A 21,657-nucleotide genomic window follows, 5' to 3' on the forward strand; every position below is an offset into this window, starting at 1 on the left:
TGGGGGAACTAACGTGTGTCGTTGGGTGGAAGCCAGGCAGCCACGTCAGGATCGCGCAGCGCTCAGCGGAGGACGCACACGCAGAGTAGAGAGCCATGACCACGTCAGACGGTAAGTGCTCGCCCCCCCTCCCCCTGTCTCCCCCTTCTCGCGATATTCTAGTACGGGGTGCTCACCGTGTTGCTGTGTATGCAGACGAGATGTTCGGGGCCGGGTCCCCCACGGTTTCCGACTCGGACTCAGACGCCGTCAAGCAGGAGAACAAGAGCAATAAGAAGCGCAAGCTCAGCGGCAAAAGCAAGAGCAAGGGCAAGAGCAAGCAGGCCAAACGGTCCGCTAGCGACGACGAGGACGACAAGGTTCGTACCCCCGTTTGGTAGAATATTACGATACAGAGGTCGCTTACTATTGACTCTGGAGCAGAAATCCAAGTCGTTCATCGACGACATGGCATCTGAAAGCGACGACGGAGAAGGCGGCGCCGACTCGGACGACGATGACGATGAAGAGGACGAGGGCGAAGACCGCAACGAGTACGAGAACGATGGCTTCGTGGTGGACGACTCGGACGACGAAGGCTCCGGCAAGGAGACGGGTGAGTTCTGCTGCTGCGGCCTCTGTTAGGGCCGATCTACTGTGGAGTAAAGAGTCTCTGACGCTGTGTCGACGCCTTGCAGCTCGCCACAAACGTCGTCGTCGCAAGAAAGAGAAGAAGCTCAAGCGCCTGAAACAGAAGGTGGAGGAGATCGACGACGAAGACCTCATGCTCGTGCGCGAGAACATGGGGATGGACACTGGCCCCGCCCGCAGTGACAGCGAAGATGAGGACTTGGGCCGCTCTTCGCGCAAGGTGAAGAGCGAGGACGACTCAGGACTCATGTCGCGCGAACTTAGCTACCGCATGTTTGGCGACTCGGACGAGGAGGAGGAAGACTCGGCCCCTGCTCGAGCGAACAACTACCTCGGCAATGATGAGTACGAAAGTGACGACATTGATGAATTCATCGTGGATGACGACGAGGAAGGACGTGAGGGGCCACGTCGCCGCCGGAAACAGGAGCCTATCCCGACGTCGATGCAGGGACCGTCGGTCTATCAAATGGGAGAAGCCGAGGAGCTCTTCGGAGACATGGATGGATTTTTGGAGGCTACGAGTGGCAAGCTTCCTGAGGAGACTCCTACGAAGTCCAAAAAGGCTATTTTGCTGGATAAGTTCGAGCCGAGTGTGCTGAAGGAGCACATGATGACCTCGGACGTCATTGCTGTGCGCGATAATGATCTTCCAGAGCGGTACCAGTACACCTACAAAAACCGCGAGTTTCCGGATGCAGAAGATCGCGCTGAAGAATCCGAGTGGATCAGTGACTTTATTATCAAGAATCTTGAGCGAAGAAATCAGCGTAGCTCCGCTGCATCGCGCGGTGAAATTGTGTCGGCGATTGATACCGTGTTGCGCTTCTACCACGACGAGAAGCTTGAGCCTGCTTTTGTCCAGCGTTACTGCAAGGAATACTGGAAAGTTGTCGGGCTGCACACTGAAAACTTGTACGAGATTCTGGATCTCGATATTAAGTGGGATAAGCTGGAGCGCAAACGAAGGTCTTTCCAGAGCGGTATTCAGCGAGTAGTTGACTCCTCGAATGCTAGGGAGTCGGCTTTCGTGCGCAGATGCTACGAGCAGTTATTCAGCACTCCTGATGAGAAGATATACAAGGATTTGTCAGAGTTCTTTGCATTGGATGCTCAGGAATCAAGCGGTCAGGACAAGGAGGGCACCGATCACAAGTACCGCCGCCCTGTTCGTCGCACCTTTTATCAAATCTGCACAAAGGCAGGATTGCGTCCGGTATCTCTCGCGTTCACGATGAATGCATCCGTACTTGGTGGTATCGTGGCTGGCGTAGAACACGAAGAATCCATTCGTGACGTCCCGACTCCGGAAGAAAGCCCCGGTGTTCTGGCTCAGAAGTATACAACAAAGGAATTTCCGACTGTTGATGACGTGATGAAAGGTGCTCGTCACATTGCCGCCAGCAAGGTGGCTACTGAACCAAACGTCCGTAAGTGCATCCGTGAACTGTACCGTCAGAACGCTGTTTTGAGCACGGAGGCAACTACCAAGGGCCGCGAGGAAATCGACGAGTTCCACTTCTGCCACGGCCTGCAGTATATTGAGAAGATGCCGGTTCTTGATGTTTTTGAGGCCGGTGATTTGTGGTTAAAAATCGCTCGAGCTGAGAAGGAGGGGCTTCTTAAAATTACCATCATCAACGAGAAGGCCCAGGATCTGATGGACCCGCTGGAGCCAATCTATTTGTCCACCGTTAATGACTCAGACGAGGAATGGCAGAGCCAACGCCACCTTGTTCTCCAGGAAGCGATTAACAGCTTTATGGTCTTATCGTTTGAGAACGAGCTAAAGCGCGATTTGACTGTGGCTTCTCGCGATGTAGTCGTGAAAATGTGCGGAAATGCGATGCGAGAACGGTTAACTGTCCGTCCGTATGAGCCAACTGATGGAGTGGATCCGTTCATTGTTTCGATTTGGGTAGAGAGCGGAATGGATTCGATTGCACACATCGTGGCTCTTGATGTGAATGGAGAACTAGTAGATAAGACGGAGGGATACTGCAAGCGTGATCTGCCTAGCATCCAGAAGCTATCTGCGACGTTGCTGAAGTTTCTGACAGAGCACTCACAAACGCACGTTGTGGCAGTTAACGTTTCAGCCGGTATGAAGTGTATGGACATGGGTGGAGTGGTTGATGAAGTTCGTCGTTTGCTGGGCCGAGATGATGCTTCTCGTTTCGGAAATGGCGATGGACACGACTTTCTTGACATTGTCTTTTTGAAAGACGATGTTCCGAACATGTTCAGTCGGTCAAAGCGGGCTGAACAAGAGTTCCCAGAGGAATCTGAGTATGTGCGCGCAGCGGTTGCACTTGGTCGTTACCTCAGAAATCCTGCGTCCGAGCTCTGTGCGATGTGGGGAAACATTGCCATGAATGAGCCTAGTCGTGGACGCGAACTACTTTACTTGAATGTCCACATGATGCAACACTCCTTGGTGAAGGACCTACTTCTAAAGGAGTATGACCGCGTTTTCGTTCAAGTGATCAACAAATTTGGTGTCGATATCAACTTGCTGGCGAACCACAAGCACACGTCGTATCAGCTGCAGTTTATTTGTGGTTTGGGCCCAGTGAAGGCAGCATCGGTACTGGATAAAGTTCGCGCCAAAAACTACGTTGAACGCCGTCAAGAACTCCTGTCGAAGGGTTTCGTTGGAAAGATTGTGTACCGCAACTGTGCTGGATTCATCCGCATCCGAGAGCGCGACGCGTTGCGTGAAGCTCCATTGAATCCGCTGGATGACACGCGCATCCACCCGGAAAGCTACTACATGGCAGTGAAAATTTGTGGTGATGCAAACAACAACTCGACGATCGATATGTACGACCCGAACCACTACTCATATGCTGTGGAAGACACGATGTACCAATCAGCGTCGGCGATTCGAAGCAGAAACGCTCCTCCAAACACTAGGCTCGGTGATGCAGAAATTCAAGATGTTTTGTCCGAGCTCGATCTCTCTGCGTATGCTGGTCGACTGGAGCTCCAAAAGAAGGGTCCGAAGTTGCTCACGCTCGAGTACATTAAACGCGAGTTGCGATACCCCTACTTTGACAAGCGTGCAAAGTACCAGGTTCCGAAAGATGAAGAGCTCTTCTTCTTGCTCAACGGTGAAACGAGGGAGACGCTACGCGTCGGTATGATTGTTCCTGCTACGCTGTTGCACATGTTAGGTGATGAATTTGTTCGCGTTCGCTTGCAGAGTGGTATGCGTTCAAGTTTGCACCGCGAGCGACTGCCAGACTACTTGGCGGATGTGCGGCCTCAGACTTTCCCCAAGGGAATTACAGTAAATGCTAAGATTCTTACTATCCAGGCGGATCGTGATGGGCGATACGAGCTGCAGCTTGGGTGCAATCGTCGCTCTCTAATTGATATGTCGATGTGCTTCTTCCCGGAGCGGTTCCCGCGGTACACGAACGGTAAGTTGGTTGAGACCGACAGCATGGAGCGCGTGGATCGTCTATTAAATGAACCCCCCGTCGAAGAAGACAAGGCGACAACGTTCACCCAGGCCGTTCGTCCAGGAGGTCACCCGCCAAGGCGTAAAAAACGTCAGATTGCGCACCCTTTGTTCCGTAACATCAGCTGCTATACAGCGATGCAGGATCTGCGAGAGCAGCCCGTTGGAGAAGTGGTTATCCGGCCAAGTACCCTTGGCACAGACCACCTCACGCTAACATGGAAGATGCTGGATGGTGTGTACCGGCACTTTGATATCCAAGAAAAAGACAAACCTTCTGAAGCCCGCATCGGCCAGACACTGATTATCAAGGAAGAGAAGTATGAGAACATTGACGAACTGATTGCTCGGTTCGTGGACCCCATGAACAATTTGGTGGAAGATGTGGTGCGCTACAAGTACTACATGAACGCACTGAAGGAAAACGTCGAGGAGGATTTGATCAAGCAGAAGAAAGAACATCCGTCTCGCATTCCGTACGCGCTCCACGTGTATAGCAAGTTCCCGGGCTGCTTCTCGATCACGTATGTTGCTCGCGAAACTCCACGCAGTTGCCACCTGGAGGTCAAGTCTGGAGGTTTCCGATTTTTCGGTCGCATTGAGTCATCCATCTTGCCGACGCTGTCGCAGGCGCTGCAGTTTTTCAAGATGAAGGCACTTGTGGCCCCGGCATCGAGTTCATCCCGCCCCGCTTCATACAGCCGCAATGATAGCAGCAGTGGACCGTTCGCTCAGCAGCGTTCGAGTGCGCCATACTCGGGAAGCGGAGGTCGTCCCCGCCAGAGCTCGCGTTGGGATGATCGCCGTGGGGGCGATGGTGGCGGTCGTCGTTGGTAACTCCTCGAGCGGACACGCATATGCTCTAACGGTTGATAGCAAGGAAGCCAAGGTGTGCAGTCTACTACGAAGCGGGATACCAGATAAACTCGCAAGCAGATGCTTCGCGGAAGACAACATCAGCCGAGCATATCCAGAAAAATAAAATAAAAAGTCTGTATAGCGGCGGCAATGGATCTATGCTTAAGCGTATCTTGGTTTTGGGGAGCGTGCACTGAAGGAGGAGCTGAGGGAGGAGCGTGCAATTAAGTCCAGTCTGGCAATACTCTCTGTTCCTGAGATGGCTGTTGCTGTCGTGTCAAATACATGTACCGTAGCGAATGCGCTGGTGCACGGTACAAGAAGTTCTTGCACGGATAACACGGAAAAACACTTCTGCAGCGTCTAATACAGCAGCACATCAATGTGTGAAGAGTCTTCACTCTTCACTGAAGACTAGCGCAGCAGATCCTACGGCACCACAATGTTTACGTACACGCTGTAAGTTACAACGCCCAAAAGAATGAAACGTCGAAAGGTATGAATTGGGAACATGTTGGGCAGTGACGGAATGCATCAGTGTTGGCTGCGGTGGTGGGCCAACCTGGTATTTACCATACAGCAATAAATGAGAGTCAGGGGAGAGCGGAGTGCCGACGTACTCGAATTCATCAAGCGCCGCTTGTCAATACAGTCTCGTCTAGGGGAATATATGTCTGCAAGCATGATGAGAGCTACGCCGTTGAGTAAGTGTAAAATCTTCGCGAAGGCGAGCTACTCGGGCCGTCATGCACATGGTGGCATCCTCAACTTGGACTTCTACACGTTTACCACCTCCACCCATACCTGAAATATCCCCCCGAGATCATTGTCGGTAAACACCGGTGTTGAAGCAAGCGGCACAAACTTTCGTTCCGAGTCGACAAGGAGCCACAAATCACTTTCACAAATGTGCCAGCTTCCAGCACCACGCGCTGACGCCAAGATGCTGGGCATGCCTCGGACTGCGGGCCTAGGCTGCAAACTCGCCGTGTCATCACAGGCACGACGAGCGTTCATACACCGGTAAACCCTTCGTCTATCGCGGTCTCGAACGGACGTTCAAATCGCAGTCTGGAATCCCCGAACAGCAAAACGCGCGATCCTCATCATGAATTAATCCTTGGGGATGCCAATGCGGGATGGGGCAGCGCTTTTACTTACAAATTACAGCAGAGTTGCCTGTGCTACCAACTCTTCATTGCAGATTTTGCAGAAGACACAACGCCCTTCCCCACCAAACCCAACAATGAAGGTTACTGCAGGCTTCGTTGTTGCAGCCATCGTCGTCACCACTGTCCACGCCGGCAACTCACTCACGAAGCAGGATTCTCTCGGCGACTCGGGATCGAGCGCTGTCGAATCGAGTTGTCCTGATGTATGCCCTGACGTGATGCAGCCTGTGTACGACGAGGACGGAACGATGTACTCGAACAGTTGTCACATGCGTGCCGCCAAGTGCAAGGGTAAGACGGAGAGTGTTGACCTCTTGGAGGAGTACAAGAGGCTGTATGGAAAGTCTTTTGGTGCCTCGCGTGACGACGCCAGAGACGACTCCGCGAGTGAGGAGAGTGGCAGTTCCTCGGACGCACCCACGTTTGTGAAGGGTACCAAGTCGGCGTCAGATGACGACTCTGGGGACGACTCGACCGACGGCAGTGACGAAACCTACTGCCCCAACGTCGCGTGCCTTGCTGTGTACTCACCTGTCTTCGATGAGGACGGAAAAATGTACTCAAACGAGTGCGTCATGAATGCTGCCAAATGCAAGGGTAAGAGGAAGAATGTTAATGTCCTGGAGGAGTACAAGAGGCTCTACGAGCGGTCATTTGGCGCCTCGCGGCCCGAAGATGCCGAGGACGACTCTGCCAGCGAGGAGAGTGGCAGCTCGTCGGCGGCAACCAAGATGGTGAAGGGTACAAAGGGCCCTGGCAAGGCGAAGAAGAAGTCCACAGCCAGCTCCAGCAGCATCGGCAGCCTGTACGACGATGGCTCTGACGGTGTTATTGGCAGTGACAGTGGCGCCTCGTCGCCCACCACGAAGTGTGCGTCGGGTTGTCCCGACGTCGATCTGCCTGTGTGCGGCTCGGATGGTGTCACGTACGCGAACCCGTGCGAGCTAAAGATTGCTGCATGCCAGAACCCTGATTTCGACATCATCGTGGCCGAGGACGAAGCCTGCTCTAAGGTGACTACGCCGGATGATATGATTCAGAAGAAGTCGGGCGGTATCGTTCTACACTAAGCAGTCCTGCCTAGTATTGATGAACTTGTTTTTTCAAGTGTTTACATGTAGAGAGCAATTAACACTGCCTGGTACTTGAATGTAAACGACCTGCGTTTCAAAAAGTTGTTTATTCAACCCGAGCTGAAGGATGCAACTGGCAAATTTGTTGTGGTTTTCATCCCAATATGGCAAACTTGAGGTCTCTTATCCCGAGATAGGGGGTCCGAAATAGAGACAAGCTCCTAGATATCAAACGACCAAGTCCGAAATGTAGCAAGGTCTGCTACTGCATCCCTGTTATAGAGACAACCCTCCGTTTTGCCGCTTTTGAACTCTGACGGGAGTCACACAGCACCTTGCGCTTGAGGAAGTGTTAGGAGTAGTGTTGGCAAGTCGATGTTAATCGTTAATATCACTTAATTAAGATGCGAGGATTATTAACCCTTTCGCGGTAGAAGGGCACAATTTTCGCCCTTTTAGGGTGTTTGCAAAACACGGTGCGAAAACCCCGCCTAGAAGGGCGCATTCTGTGCCCTTTTAGCTTTTGAAGCCAATCAGTGCTACCGGCTTTTGTTTCTGCCAATCGGAATGGAGGGTACAGGCGTATGCGGAGAAATGGCCGTAAATTATCGTGCCACGTCGCCGGAATCAGCTTGATTTACGACCATAAACGGGGGATCCCCATCTCTTTTTTTTTTCTTACCAAACTAGACCTCGCTCCCAGCCACTCAGTGCCATTCTTTTGGTATATACAAACATTCATATATTTGCACCAGTTAGTAGCCGCGAGGCCATAGTAATTTCGAGTCACAAGCACCTGTTCATGCCTGCCCCATGGGCACCAGCTTCCTCGACTGGGAGGACAAACAGCTAGTTCAGATAGCACTGGAGTTCGAGAACGAAGGAATACGAGTGACATGGGCGTACGTGGCGCGGCGGATGGCGAGGTCGAAGCGGACAGCGAGCCAGCTCCGGTTGCGGATTATAAGTCTCAAGCGCACATACGGAAAGCAACTAAAGAACTTCCCGCGCTGTTTCTTTAGTGGACCTGCGCCAGGACGGCGTTTGCTTTCATCCCGAGGATGTCCTCCTGTGTCTACGACCCGTCGCTCGCGGCAAGTTGCGCCAGCGATGGAGCATACGGCTGGGGCAGTGGCCGAGGCGATGGCGAGTGCAGTGGCGGAGCCTTCGGCAAGTACGCCAGAGCAGGTGCTGCCTGCTGCAGCGATGGAGCATACGGCTGCGGCAGTGGCCGAGGCGATGACAAGTGCAGTGGCGGAGCCTTCGGTAAGTACATCAACGCAGGTGGTGCCTGCTGCAGCAATGGAGAAGATTGTGGAAGCAGCGGTGTTGCTCGAACGGCATGATGTAACCCGCGTCCTCGCCTCAATTTTCAGCGAGATCACGGCCAATGACATTCGCCAAGTTGCTGGGAGAACACATAATAATGCGGGTGAACTACTGCCGTCTGGTGTCCACAAAATGCTTGACTCAATGCAGCCGCTGGACGAGCATGATGTCTTCCTGGACATCGGCGCTGGAATTGGCAACATTTTGGCTCAAGTTGCACTGACTACAAAAGTGCGCCGGTGTATCGGCATTGAGGTCAGGAATGAGTTATGCACGCTTGCAACACGTTGTATTGGGCAATATACAGCTGTCTATCCGCTTCTTCGCAAGGTGACTATGAAGGCTGCAGATGTACGGGACGTTCCGCTTTCGCACCAGGCTCCAGTGTCGGATGCAACGGTTGTCTATGCGAACTTCTTTCTGTTTGAGGAAGCTGCCAAACTTGTTGTTGCTCGTGAGCTAAGCGCGCTGTCAAAAGCTTGCTACATTGCATCTACTTCTCTCTTTTGTCCGAGACACAGAATGAGGTGCACACAGCCATTTTGCGCTCGCTGGAACTTGGCGCACGAGCTAAAGGTAGAATGTAGTTGGAAGTCAGCATTAACGCCTCTATACATATATGTAAGATCTTGACAATTCTCAATGCAAGTCCGGCAGCAGCTTCACCGCCACGTCCAAGTCCGGCAGCAGCTCCGCCCCACGTCGGAGTCCAGCAGCAGCTCCGCCCCACGTCGAAGTCCAGCAGCTGCTCCGCCCCTCGTCGAAGACTGGCAGCAGCCCCGCCCCTCGTCGAAGACTGGCAGCAGCCCCGCCCCTCGTCGAAGTCTGGCAACTGCTCCATTGCCACGTCCAAGTGTAGCGCACTCTACAACAAAATTTGGCGCACGACGCCTGGTCTGTCTGTTGTAACTGCGCTCGCTAAACCAGTCGTCACTGTGGTGTCCGAAACCGTGGTAGTGGTCACAGTAGTTGCCACGGTGATGTTAGAGGCCTTTTTCAGCTGAGCAAGTGTGGAGCCCCTCCGAATCACTCCTTTCTCCGTAAATAGCTTGTTGGGCAAATAGAAACGGTGGAATTTGTCCCAGCAAGTCCACGAAACACGCGGGCACATCCATGCTGCGGGAGCTTGGCCGTGAACTTCTCGACATAGGCATACCCCATGCGTGAGACAGTAGGTCGTCAACTCAGTGGGGTACCGCTCTTCCCAACGGCATATTATGCAGCGACGCCGCTTCCTGCTCTTTTTGTCATGGATCTGCTTGGAAGCGACAGCGCTACATCGCCGAATCGGACTTCCTTCGTCACGACCGTGCCGCTGGGCCGATGGTGTGCTCGTCAGGTTGGCTCCGTCCACTCTACGAATGTCTCCATCTTGTGCTCTATACAGCATGCGACCGTCAGTAGGAGCTTCAGTCCATTTTCCATTCATTAGCTCGCTCGCCAGCTCCATCACAAATTGGCGGTGGGGGTCCCGAGCTGTGGGGTCGGGATTCGCCAGTCTGCGAGACAGATATGCGTTCGCTCGCGCAATATCGATAATAGCTAAACCAAGCTTTTTGTGCCATCGCTTGAAAGAATGACCATCGGCAATCGAAAATCTACCGCGAATTTGATCCAGCCTGTCGACGCCTTGCATATTCTTGTTGTACTCGCCAAGGCACGTAGGAGCTGGATACTCGCGCGACTCACTGCCAACCATACGTGTCACCGTGGAAGTTGTCGATGGATCCGCGTTAGTGAGCATGTTAACAACGTCGCCATCGCACCAAGACGCTGCAATCATGCTGTAGTCGATAGATATAGCCTGGAGATAGTCACCGCGAGTGCATTTGCTCTCGTCAAGAATTGTATGGCGGGGGAAGTGCTTGCTATTTGCTCTGATCGTTCCTCGGCCATACAGGCCCTTGAGTTTAAGTTCTTGCAAGAGTTGAACAGACGTGTAGTAATTGTCCATATTGACGACACGACTAGTTGCGTAGAATGGTCGCGTGACTTCCAGCACGTGTTGACGGATCTTCGAGACTTGATCAAACTCTTCACGTAACGCCCGAGCCTCTTGAATCCCAACGACACCGTCCAAACGATCAGCAATATCGCAGCGACTACAGTGTAGCTTGTAGTTCAGTGCAACCCATGTAGACGAACAACAAACAACGTAAAGTCGAAAGTGGTATTTTCCAGTGGGCTTCATCGGGTTGAAGACGATCATATGCCGTCCTTGACGTGATCGACAGGCCACACTCGCTTCGTCTAGTGCAACATTTCGCCCTACATCAACGTAAAGTCCTCCAGTGACCTTCAGCAAGTTGAGCAGCGGTCTGATGCGGGCAGCTGCGTCACGCGCTAGCCAATGGGACAGCATTGAAGCTAAAGCACCGTCGCAATAACTTGAACCGACTAAGAGTCATAATAGCATCCAAAGATGTAGAACTCCCGCCAAACACAAGCTCTTCGGGTTGAGATCCCCAGTAGTTCGCGTACTCCCCCTTCTTGTTAAGCGCCATGTAGAACATGATGCCGAGGAATGTCATGAGCTCGTGCAACGTGAATGGCCGTGAAATTCGGATGTCATACGTAACAGCGTACGTGTTGGTCTCGAACAGTACTTGGCGCCAGAAGTACATGGGCAAGTAGGCGAAAAAGCTCGAAGTAGCAGAGTGCTCAAACAAATGGCTGTACTCGGGTCTCAGCCTTGTCGTTGTCGATCCATCCGGGTGCTCAAAAAGATCTTCCGGCTCCTCTACCTCCCCACCAGGCGCAAAGCGCATGTTTTCAATAGCTTCAACATCTTCAAAACTGGTTGGAAGTAGCACGCCCGGGTCGAACTCTTCGTAGTCTTCCAAGACATGAAGATCAGCGTCACCGTCAACTTCGAGCTCATCGTCAATATCACCCTTCACCAGCTCCTGCCAGCCTGGACTGTCCTTCTGCCTTGTAAGTAGCTCGTAGTTTTCGACGCCTCGTTGCGCCACACCAGCACTCACATGCTCGACAGCCAGCTGGAATTGGCTGTCAAGCCACCGAATCTCGAACAGCGAAGCGAATTTTCCTCTTAGTGGTCGGCGACACAACCGCCCAACAATATAGGTCGTCCCAACAGGACGATAGTGCTTGGATTTCATCCAGGGTTCTTTTTCAGGTGAAAAGGCGACCAGCTTACCCAGATACACTTCTTGGAGTAAAGCTGGAGGTGTTCGTTGTGGTGGCCCAGGCGATCTTGTCGTGATAGCCGTCGTACCGATCTGCGGTGTACTCACGTCATACACCTCCGATCGATTTTGACCACTTGGACTTGCCGTCACTGTGTATCAATAAAATTAGTAAGCCTACATATTTGCAACAGCAATGACAGTTCAAAGGGTGAGCTCTATTCCTACCTGGCGTAGAGGTTGAAGCTGGACTGCGACCTGTGCGTCGTTCTCGTCCACGTCCACCGATGACACCGCTCGGACTGGATGCCGCCTCGTTTGATGCTCCCACAACACCTTCCTGCGCACTAGACGTCGTCGTTACGCCCGTACTCAATGCCGACATGCGTCCACGTCCAGATTCGGCACCTCCACGGTCGCCGCCACGGTCGCCGCCACTGTCGCGGCCTCGTCCTCGTGAAGCTCCGACATCTCGGTCACCGGCAGTGCTGCGCGGTGCAGGCTCTGACTGCCTGGCTCTCGGGTCGCGCGCTGGTGCTTGGGGTTCGTCTCTGCCGACGTCACCACCGACCGATCGGGTTGCTGCGGCTGCCACGCCACACATGCACACACACAGCATTAGCAACAGCTTCACAAACACGAACACGACCGCAGACCCACTCACCACCTTTTGCTCCGCCACGGCCTTCGCCACAGCCTCCGCCACGGCCTCCGCCACGGTCGCCGCCACGGTCGCCGCCACGGTCGCCGCCACTGTCGCGGCCTCGTCCTCGTGAAGCTCCGACATCTCGGTCACCGGCAGTGCTGCGCGGTGCAGGCTCTGACTGCCTGGCTCTCGGGTCGCGCGCTGGTGCTTGGGGTTCGTCTCTGCCGACGTCACCACCGACCGATCGGGTTGATGCGGCTGTCACATCACACACGGACAGTATTAGCCCCAAATCACGAACTTGTACGCAAACCCGGCTTGTACCTGTCTTCTCGGCAGCATATTGTAGAACAGCTCTCTCTCCTAGAAGAAAATCGACACCTTCCACGCCTTCTAGGTCACCTCCCGGTCGAATGTAGCGGTGACGCAGGTCTAAACTCTTTCTGGGGGGCGGTTTCGAGTGCCAACCGAAGCTTCTTAGCCACGCCCACGCATCGTTAAACGCCACTACACCACCTAGATCCCCGACAGCGCCAGCTGAATGCAGTTCCCCTCGCCGCCGCCGCTTCCCCGCGCTTCCGCCGGCATCGTCTCGATCCCTTTTTGGCATGCTGCCGAGGGGGCAATTTCGGTTGTGTGGTTGGATAGCGTGTGGTATCGCATGTCTCACATATATCAAATGAAACAGGGCTGATTTGCGACGCAAATGGTCTTTAACTATTATATGATATCGATCTTTTTCAGGAGGTAATCCGTTCATAGGTCCGCGCCAAAATTTTGCACCCAGATCTGTGGATGAGAAAAACAGTACGTCAAATAGTAAGTTCAAGATGTATGCACCTATCCGTGTTTACCAAAGAGCAGGAAAGAATCTGTGGATGAGAAAAACAGTACTTCAAATAGTAAATTCAAGATGTATGCACCTATCCGTGCTCACCAAATAGCGGCAAAATACTTGCATACGCAAGGCCAATCACATGAATGAGCTACATCCTGTAGGAAGTCTCTGAAATCGACAAAATGATGTTCTAAATGCAAGGTGTGGTCTGTATAACATACTCGGCTTCGTATTAGCGTTTGATTCTGGCTAGTCTGCCTACTCGACTCGGCCAGACAGTCTTTCCGACCCAGCACTTTAGCTGGTTCGGTTTAGCGTCGCTGAGCTTGCGTGCACGTCACGAGGGGCGCGTCATCGAGCGGAGACAGGGCACATGGTAAACTACTAAGGTTGCTGGTTTATGACGGCAAAAAATACGCTGGATTTCAACCAATGAACATTCAATTGTCTGACCAACGCACCGAAAAAAAGATATTAGCCAATCAACAGTGCGCTAAAACAACTACCGTGAAAAGTTAAAAGGGCGCATTTTGTGCCCTTTTGGACCGCCCGCCTTTCTCTATCTTGCATCCGGGAGGATAGTGATCAGCACTTGTGTCTCCGGAGAGTACCGTGAAATCCTTAAAGGGCGAATTTTGTGTCCTTTTAGGTCAAAGTATCTTGACGTTGTATAGTATACTTTAGCCAAGGGACTCGCGAAAGGGTTAATGATTAAAAACGATGAACAACGGATATTAACACTTAACATGGTTTCCAGTACAATGAACACCAATGGGCGGTGGGTGCGGTCTCGTGGGCCGGACAGTCTGCGACGCGCGCTCACGGTAGAACGAGACGCGCTTGGAGCACGTGCGTGACAACACACTCTGGAAGCCAGTCATCGACAGGAAGAGCGAAACGCTCAGACCCGAGTTAATACCGAAGAACGACGCGTACTCGGTGTCGATGAACACGCTGCTGAACAGCAGCACCAGGATAATGGTCAGGATCATCAACGTCATGTTGTATATCGGCGTGCGCCAGTTCATCTGGAAGAAGCGGTTCACCACGGACTTCATCAGCGTGGCCGACGTGGCTGCGCGCTTGTTGGCCAAAACCATCACGGGGAGGTTGGGCGACAGCACCGTCTTCTTTGGCCATCTCAGCGTAAAGCTCCTGGCAGTACGAGCTCTTGTTGAGCAGTCCACGAAGTTGGTCTACTGCCCACGAAGACGTACGACTCCCGCGCCAGCTCGCATACATTCCGGACGCGAAGACGTACGACTCGGTGAAGCAGTGCATTGTTCGGTTCAGCCTGCATGGCATCGCGGACACGATCATCCACGAAAGCTTGCTGGGGCAGATATAGCGTTTGGCAATCGGTGTGAAGCTTGCTGCGCAGCCGAGCGTGATTTTCCCAGATAAACCGATGCGTGGCCTTGACGTGCTCGACCGAGCCGATCATGGTCGGTGTGCGCAAGTTAGCCGACTCGAATCGTATCATGACCAGCCCGCCGTGGTCGAAGGTGATCTACCTCACTTGCTGATCAAGTGCGGTGGGGGGACAGCGTTTATCTGCTCGCAGCATCCCGTGCAACGACAAATGGCTAAGTTGTTGGGCTCGTGGTCGTTCAACAGGATCTTGCCATTAATCTTCCACCAGTTTTCAACCAGCAATCACATCCGTGGGCGTCGTTTAGCCAGTACCCGAAGTGCCCATGAGCGCGGTGATGGAACGGGTACAGTCAAACGGTTGGCTTACTTGAGCAGGTCCAGCGACTTCTTCGTGTTGTGCGGGTCTGGCACGGAGTACCACAAGTCCTGGGATGCTTCACCGGGGTGACGTTTTTCTCACGAGTGTTCATCTCGACCACGTAGTTGCCCACCGTGACGATGCCGTATTTCTTCTTAGGTGTCTTCAGTATCGTGTACGACTCGTCCTCGATCATCTTCTCAAGCACTTCGTAGCGAATAAAATCCAACACCAGGTACGACAGGAACATGAAAACCGCGTACATGACCGCCATGTAGATGATGCCGTACACGACCCACTCATTCTCTGTGTCCATGCCGAGCAGACCTAGGTTCTACTCGTCCATCATACGGTCGTTGTATTTGGTGCAGTTGTTCACGATGCTGAAGTGCGTGTGTAACATCCCCGTTGGTATTTCCTCATAATACGTCAACCATGGGTAAACTATACGTATAAACTACTATCATAACGTGCTACTAACACTACACGTACATCTATGTCTTTGTGGTAATGAAGGTGTAGCGAAGGCATCACTTGCAGCTTGTGCTGCTGGTGGCGTTGCTACTGTCGACGGAAAGGCAGCCGATGGGAGCGCTGGTGTCAACATACGGTGCCCACGATCGTCGACGGTATCATCATCGCTGTTGGTGGTACTCGAATCGCTGTCATCACTGACGTCACAGGCATCAGGAAAAAGTTGGTACATGATGTGGTTGACTTCGCTCTTTCGAGTAATGTTTGTGTACACGAAGCCAAGTTTGCTAACACGTTCTGGTGTGAGTCGATTGCGTAGTTTGGTGTGTATGAAGCCGTGAATGCTCCAGCTACGCTCACTTGAAGCTGACGACGTTGGAATGGACAACAGCAACCGAGCGAATTCTTGAACCAAGGCGTACTTCTTCGACGGTAGCGACCACCAGTTCAAAGGGTTGTATCGGTCGTTGTCTTCACGCTCCTTTCCCTTCCACCTGCCCTTCTCCAAAATAAATTCCTGCAGCTGCTGGTGGAACTCGAGTTCCTGTTCGTTTGTCACAAGTCCCAGGTGTATGGCTAGCTCTGTGGCTTCATTGATCGTCTTCTTGGAATCGTGCCCAGTCATTGATTTTGTCTGATCCAGCATGTGTGCAATTCCGAGAGGTTCCCAGAATATTTTCTCCCTTCTCTCGTTGATTGCGTAAAGCACCTGTAGTTGCTGCTCCTCATTGCATCCTTCCAAATGCTTTGTGTAGCATTCGTGAGAGCACAACCATTCAAATTGATGGTACACTAACGAAATACTGCAATCGTCACGCTCAAATACAGCAAGACTTGCATTAATTGGTCGGATAAGATTCACTACAGTAGACGCATTTTTCCAGAAGGTTTCGTCTGTGAAAATTTTAGAAGCCTCATCAAGGTCAGACCCCTTGTAGCTGTTGAGGAAAGCAGTGTCGGAAAAAATTGCGGCAATGACATCACGGTTTTGAACTACATTAGCGACGCATTTTTCGTGAGTATATGCAGCGGGGCTGCCGTAGCTTGCGTCAGAGGAAGACGTAGACTCTCAGAGTCTTAGTTCGGTTGTAAACCTTGGTTCTATACCAGAACCAAGTACAGTCTGTAGATATGCGATCTACAGACTCCTAGAGTTATTAATACCTTAAATAAGGCTAATAGACACTAGACTTCAAAACGTGAACTGATTTTTATTGTTGTTATTCGCGGCAGGGCCGCCAGTGGGGTAAATGTATAACACTCACTATCTACCATAGTGGAGCCTAGTAATATGCATGACGGGTGGCTGTGAGGCCACCAACCTAAGTCTCGTGTACACACACCAACTTGGGTGTGCACACCATTTGTGTGAAACACACTATTCGTGTACGATACACTAACGGGTACGTGTAACCCCGTTACACCCTCCCTCACCAGACTGTTGACACCACGTGTCGACACTCGTCACTTTCTCTCATCAGAGGTATCGCTGCTTGGTCTTCGGACCTCGCTCAAGAACTTTCCAAGTTCAACAAGCGCACCACGCCCGTGGCTCATCGATGGCTGGCAGCCAGAAAGCTTCTTGGTCTGTTGACCGTACTCCACGCTCCGCGTCTTTATCTCCGGGGCACAGCCCACGACAAGCAGCAGCACTGAGTGCCAACCGCAGCCCACGCTCCGCGTCGTCGCCGCCCGGGCACAGCCCGCCTAACACGTCCGCACGTAGTGCTTCCTCGGCCGCTGGCCACAACGCATCGGCGCCTGTGGCGAGAACCACGCTCTCTGTGGCGGAGTATTACTCCAAGGAGCAGCTTAAACAAGCTCGCGTCGCTATGTCGGCCCCGAAAAGCTCGGCAGACGCGCCGAAGCCGCGTATTCGCCGCGCGAATGAAACCCTCTTTGAAGGCCTCGAAGAGGGAGAGGAGGTCGACTACGGCAGTGATACCTGCCTCCGGGAAGAGGAGGAGGATCCTCCACGGGGTCGCACGACCGATAAGCGTGACCTACGCACGCCCAATCCGTTTGTAGAACGTAGCGACGCTGTGTCAGCTCTGACTGCGTTGCGGACAACGTCGTCACTCCCGTCGCGAGACGAGGACGAGCCTATGGAGGCCAACGTTGTCTCCAACAACCTCGACGAGGTCCAAAGCCAGCAACTGGCCGCGATGGAAGAGGCGCCCCGCGCCCAGCGTCCGATAGCACGGCCTCTGCTCCACCCGAGCCGCCGTGACTACGGCTTTGAGCCACGCGACCCCAACGAAGTGGCTCGCCTAGCGGCGTCGCAACTGTTGAATGACTATGTCATCGGACCCGCGGCCCATTCCAACGAAGAGGTCGCCCAGCGAGAAGACCTCCGCCTGTTGTTGACGCCTCATGCAATGGGTCTGCTTAGACCCACTACTTAAGCTTACACGTGTGCGCACGTGTAGGAGGAAGCGTAGGAGTAATTTACTTAAGTTCAGTATACTTGTATCCACAAGTATACTTAAACCTAGATAAAAGAACCAAACGAAAGCTTTGGTGGTAAATGAGAACTGTATTGATTGTAAATGGGGGTTCCTCCTAAAACTGATATTTCTAATGAGAGGTTCTGCCATTGGATGGCTGGCAGAACCCCTATCTTTTGAATGACTCTCATTGGTAGAAAGGTATTACTTTCTACCAGTCATATGCCTTTTGCTATGAATGTGGACCACCCTGTGGTGGTCACCTGAATGTGTGCCTTAGTGCATGTTGCACTAAGGTAGGAGGTGAACCGAATGTGTAGCCCCGCTACACCATCCCCCCGTTAGGATTTGACGTGCCGGTCTCGACACGTCAATCCGTATTTTCTTCGGGAGAACACGTGCTCATTCCCAATGAGCACGCCAACGACGTCTTCGTCCAAGACGCCGGCCGCTTCGGCAACAGCAAGTGCTGTCGTCGCCTCCAAGGCGACGACGGCCGCTGCCTCAGCCACGACCGCTACTGGCATCGCCTCGACGGCGATGCCGACAAGCGCGGCAACAGAGAGTCGCCTCTCTGTTGCTGGATACCACTCGAGATGGCATGAGAAACATGCCATCCGAAACAAGACAGGCAAGATCATTGCTGTCGAAACCGGAGTGGGTATCTACTCTCCGGGTGGAGAGGGAGTTCCCCTCGACTACGGAAGCGAAGTCGAGGAGGGGGAACTCGAAGGAGACAAGGACACCTTGTCTCCGGGCCACACTGACCCCAATGTGGGTCTGCGTCGTCCACGCGAGGACGACCCGAACGCTTCGAGCTCGAAGCGTTCGCGCAGCGGCAGTGGAACACCGCTCGCTGCCGCTGGAGCCTTAACGACTCCGCGGGATGGAGATGACTCTGCTCCATCCGCTGTTGTTGCGGCCTCGCGCACTGAGCCAGTGCGCGAGCCGTGGATGCCGTCTCAGTCTGAGATCGGCAGCCGATTCGGTGCGACCGCGCCACCGAATCTGTACGCGCTGTACTCGTGCAACGCCATCGTTGACGATGACGTCGCGAAGCGAGTACACTTTGATCCGTTAACGAATCAAAGGCGCGACTACTACATCGGGCTCTTCCATGAGCTCCGATGGTTTGCGAGCAAGAAGACTTCTCGCAGAAGCAAAGTGCCCGAGTGGCAGGCACTTTGTCAAAGTTGGAGTGCCTTTGTTGAAAACTTCAACAAGAACCCCGCTGGCTATCGCGACCGGATTAGCCAGGCGCGGGAGCGCTACGAGAAGTTCTCGAAGCGTGGTAAACTTGAACGACTGCACCATGGTGCAGTCGGTATTGGACTTCCTTGCGCAGTGCCTTATGACACTGCTTGTGAGTACTGCTACCCTGGAGCAGTACGCATCACCGAGCGGGACGTCAACGGGTACACGTCCATGTGTGTACCTGACGACCTCAAGACCCTGCGCGCCAGTTTTCAGGCGCAGGCGTCTTCTAGTGCTGCGAATATCCGCAGCACTTATTCGAGTGCTGTAGGCGACTACAGCGCTCGCCCAAGTTTTACGCCCTTCGGCGGAGGTGGCGGTGGCGGCCTTCGTACGCCGTCACCATTTCCGGAATGTCCTCCATCAGGACATTCCGTGATTCCCACGTATCGTGTTGGGGAGGAAATCCTCTCCAACGAATACGAAAATGAACCGGACCTCGGGTCTGGTTCCGATGACCAACAATTCGCTGGACGATCCAGCGAGTTGCCCCGCGTGCGTCTCGCAACGGGGGTGGGGGGGGGCGGGAAGACGCCCCGGGTTTGGTCAGCCAAACTTTGAGTCTCGCTTGGAGGCTGTTGAGCGTCTCCAAGCGTCGCAGTTCGCTGCTCTGCGTCAGGAGCTGGGCTTGTTAAAGGCTCAGCTCGCGGAGGTTGCGCAGACGACCTCGAACGTAAAGGTCGAGGTCGGGACGAGACTCTCTGGCGTCTCGAAGCGCGTCGCCGCGCTCGAGAGCGCTTTGGCGAGTCACCAGACGTAGGTGACTCGTGCTGCACGTACGGCTTCAGCCGCCCAACGTAAAACGTTGGGTGCAAGCGCATGCTGGACGGTATGTCCAGTGTGTACGCGTTGCCATGCTTCGCCAACACGGTGAATGGCCCAATGAAGCGCGGAGCAAGCTTGCTTGCTCCGAAATCGGAAACTGCATGTTTAGCTAGGTTCTGCGTAGCTAACAGAACTAATGAACCAACTTTGAATTCATTTGTGTTTCCCCTGCCGATGTTATCGGCATTCAGCTTCTGTCGATCGACAGAAGCTGCTATTGCATCTTGGACAAACCGAATTACGGCTTGTCGACGCTGGACAAAGTCCATTGCATCCGAGCTGAACCCCTGGTTCAGTTCGTGCTCCTTGTTCGCAGCAGGCCCGGCCTGCGCGTGATGTTCGTTGTCGTTTAAAGTGTCTACGCCCGTCGTAGACACTGTCTTGTCGTCGCCATGACTGCGCGCAGTATGTGCGCGAGTCGTCACAGCTGATACATTGCTCGTATCAGCGTGCTTATCCGGTTGTTTTGAATTAACCGGATATCCTCCCCCACTTAAGGAAGGAGCTACCGCACCGAGTACGCTCGGTACGCGTGGGTGCCTCATGGCATTCACGTAGAACGGTGTGTGTCCTGTCGAGACATGCACCGAGTTGTTGATGGCGAACTCCGCCATCGGCAAGCAGTCGCTCCATTGATGGAACGAGTGCGCGTAGCTCTTCATGGTGTCAACCAGCACGCGGTTGACACGCTCTGTTTGTCCGTCGGTCTGCGGGTGATCCGCAGTCGACATGGACAACTGCGTCCCAAGAAGTGTAAACACTTCTTGCCAGAATCGCGCTGTAAAGCGCGGATCCCGATCCGACACGATGTCGAGTGGCATACCATGGTGTCTAAACACCATGTCGACAAACAGACATGCCGTCTGTTTGGCTGTCACCTCGGCTGGTACTGCAGCAAGATGCACCATCTTGCTGAAGCGGTCAACAAAGACCACAATACCAGTCCTCCGCTTGTTGTCTTGCGGAAGACCAAAAACAAAGTCCATTGAAATGGACTGCCAGCACTCCGACGGAGTCGGTAGTGATTGAAGCGGAGCCTGCGAGTTGGGCGCAGGCTTCACGCGCTGGCATACCTCGCAAGCACGAACGTACTTGCGTACCCACTTGTACTGGTGACTCCAATAGAAGTCACGCGTGAGAAGCAAATATGTCTTCTCACGGCCAGGATGTCCCGATGTCGGGGCATCGTGGTACTCGTACGTGATCTTGAGCTTCAGCTCATGATCATCCGGCACGACAATGCGATCTGCGTTGTCGTCGACTGCGCTGTAAAGCAGCAGACCATTGTGTACACGATAACGGTGTACACGGGCACGAAGGTGTTTGGCCAGCTTCTGACGAGACTTGTCAGAAGGTGTGGAGAAGTACTCCAACAATTGCTTCGCATCCGCATCATGTGCGTATGCGGCCTTCACTTCGTCCAGCAAGGACGACGAGGGTGTAGTCGTCCTGACGACGCCAACTGCGTTGGCGTCGGCCTCTTGCACCGCATAATCTGGTCGACGCGAAAGCGCGTCGGCCACGACATTCAACCTTCCAGGTTTGTACTCAACCTGGAAGTTGTATTCAGCAAAGAATGACAGCCACCGTGCCATTCTTTGTGATATGTGCGGCGACTTGATCGCCGTACGCAACGATGCGTGGTCGGTGTAGACCACGAATGGTCTACTCCCAAGTAGATACACTCGAAACTTTGCGAGTGCATACTTCATGGCAAGGAGTTCCTTGTCATGTACCGGGTAATTGCGCTCAGCTGGCTTCAGC

The 21,657-nt window shown here is 53.3% G+C and overlaps 2 protein-coding genes across 2 annotated transcripts; both read left to right on the top strand.

Moving 5' to 3' along the window:
- Positions 1–95: 95 nt before the first annotated feature.
- Positions 96–4,933, top strand: KRP23_7526 (Transcription elongation factor SPT6-like protein; the record flags this gene model as incomplete). Its single annotated transcript, XM_067892855.1, has 4 exons — positions 96–111; positions 196–359; positions 424–595; positions 678–4,933. 4 exons carry the CDS (start codon positions 96–98, stop codon positions 4,931–4,933), a joined length of 4,608 nt encoding a protein of 1,535 aa, XP_067744694.1.
- A 1,267-nt stretch (positions 4,934–6,200) lies between these two features.
- On the top strand, positions 6,201–7,196 carry KRP23_7527 (Extracellular protease inhibitor 1; the record flags this gene model as incomplete). The annotated part of the gene is made up of 1 exon (XM_067892856.1): positions 6,201–7,196. The coding sequence occupies one exon, from the start codon at positions 6,201–6,203 to the stop codon at positions 7,194–7,196; it is 996 nt and encodes a 331-aa protein (XP_067744695.1).
- Between the last annotated feature and the right edge of the window lie 14,461 nt (positions 7,197–21,657).

The sequence above is a fragment of the Phytophthora ramorum genome (assembly GCF_020800215.1).
Source record: "Phytophthora ramorum isolate Pr-102 chromosome Unknown Phyram_PR-102_s0006, whole genome shotgun sequence".
Lineage (NCBI taxonomy): Eukaryota > Oomycota > Peronosporomycetes > Peronosporales > Peronosporaceae > Phytophthora > Phytophthora ramorum.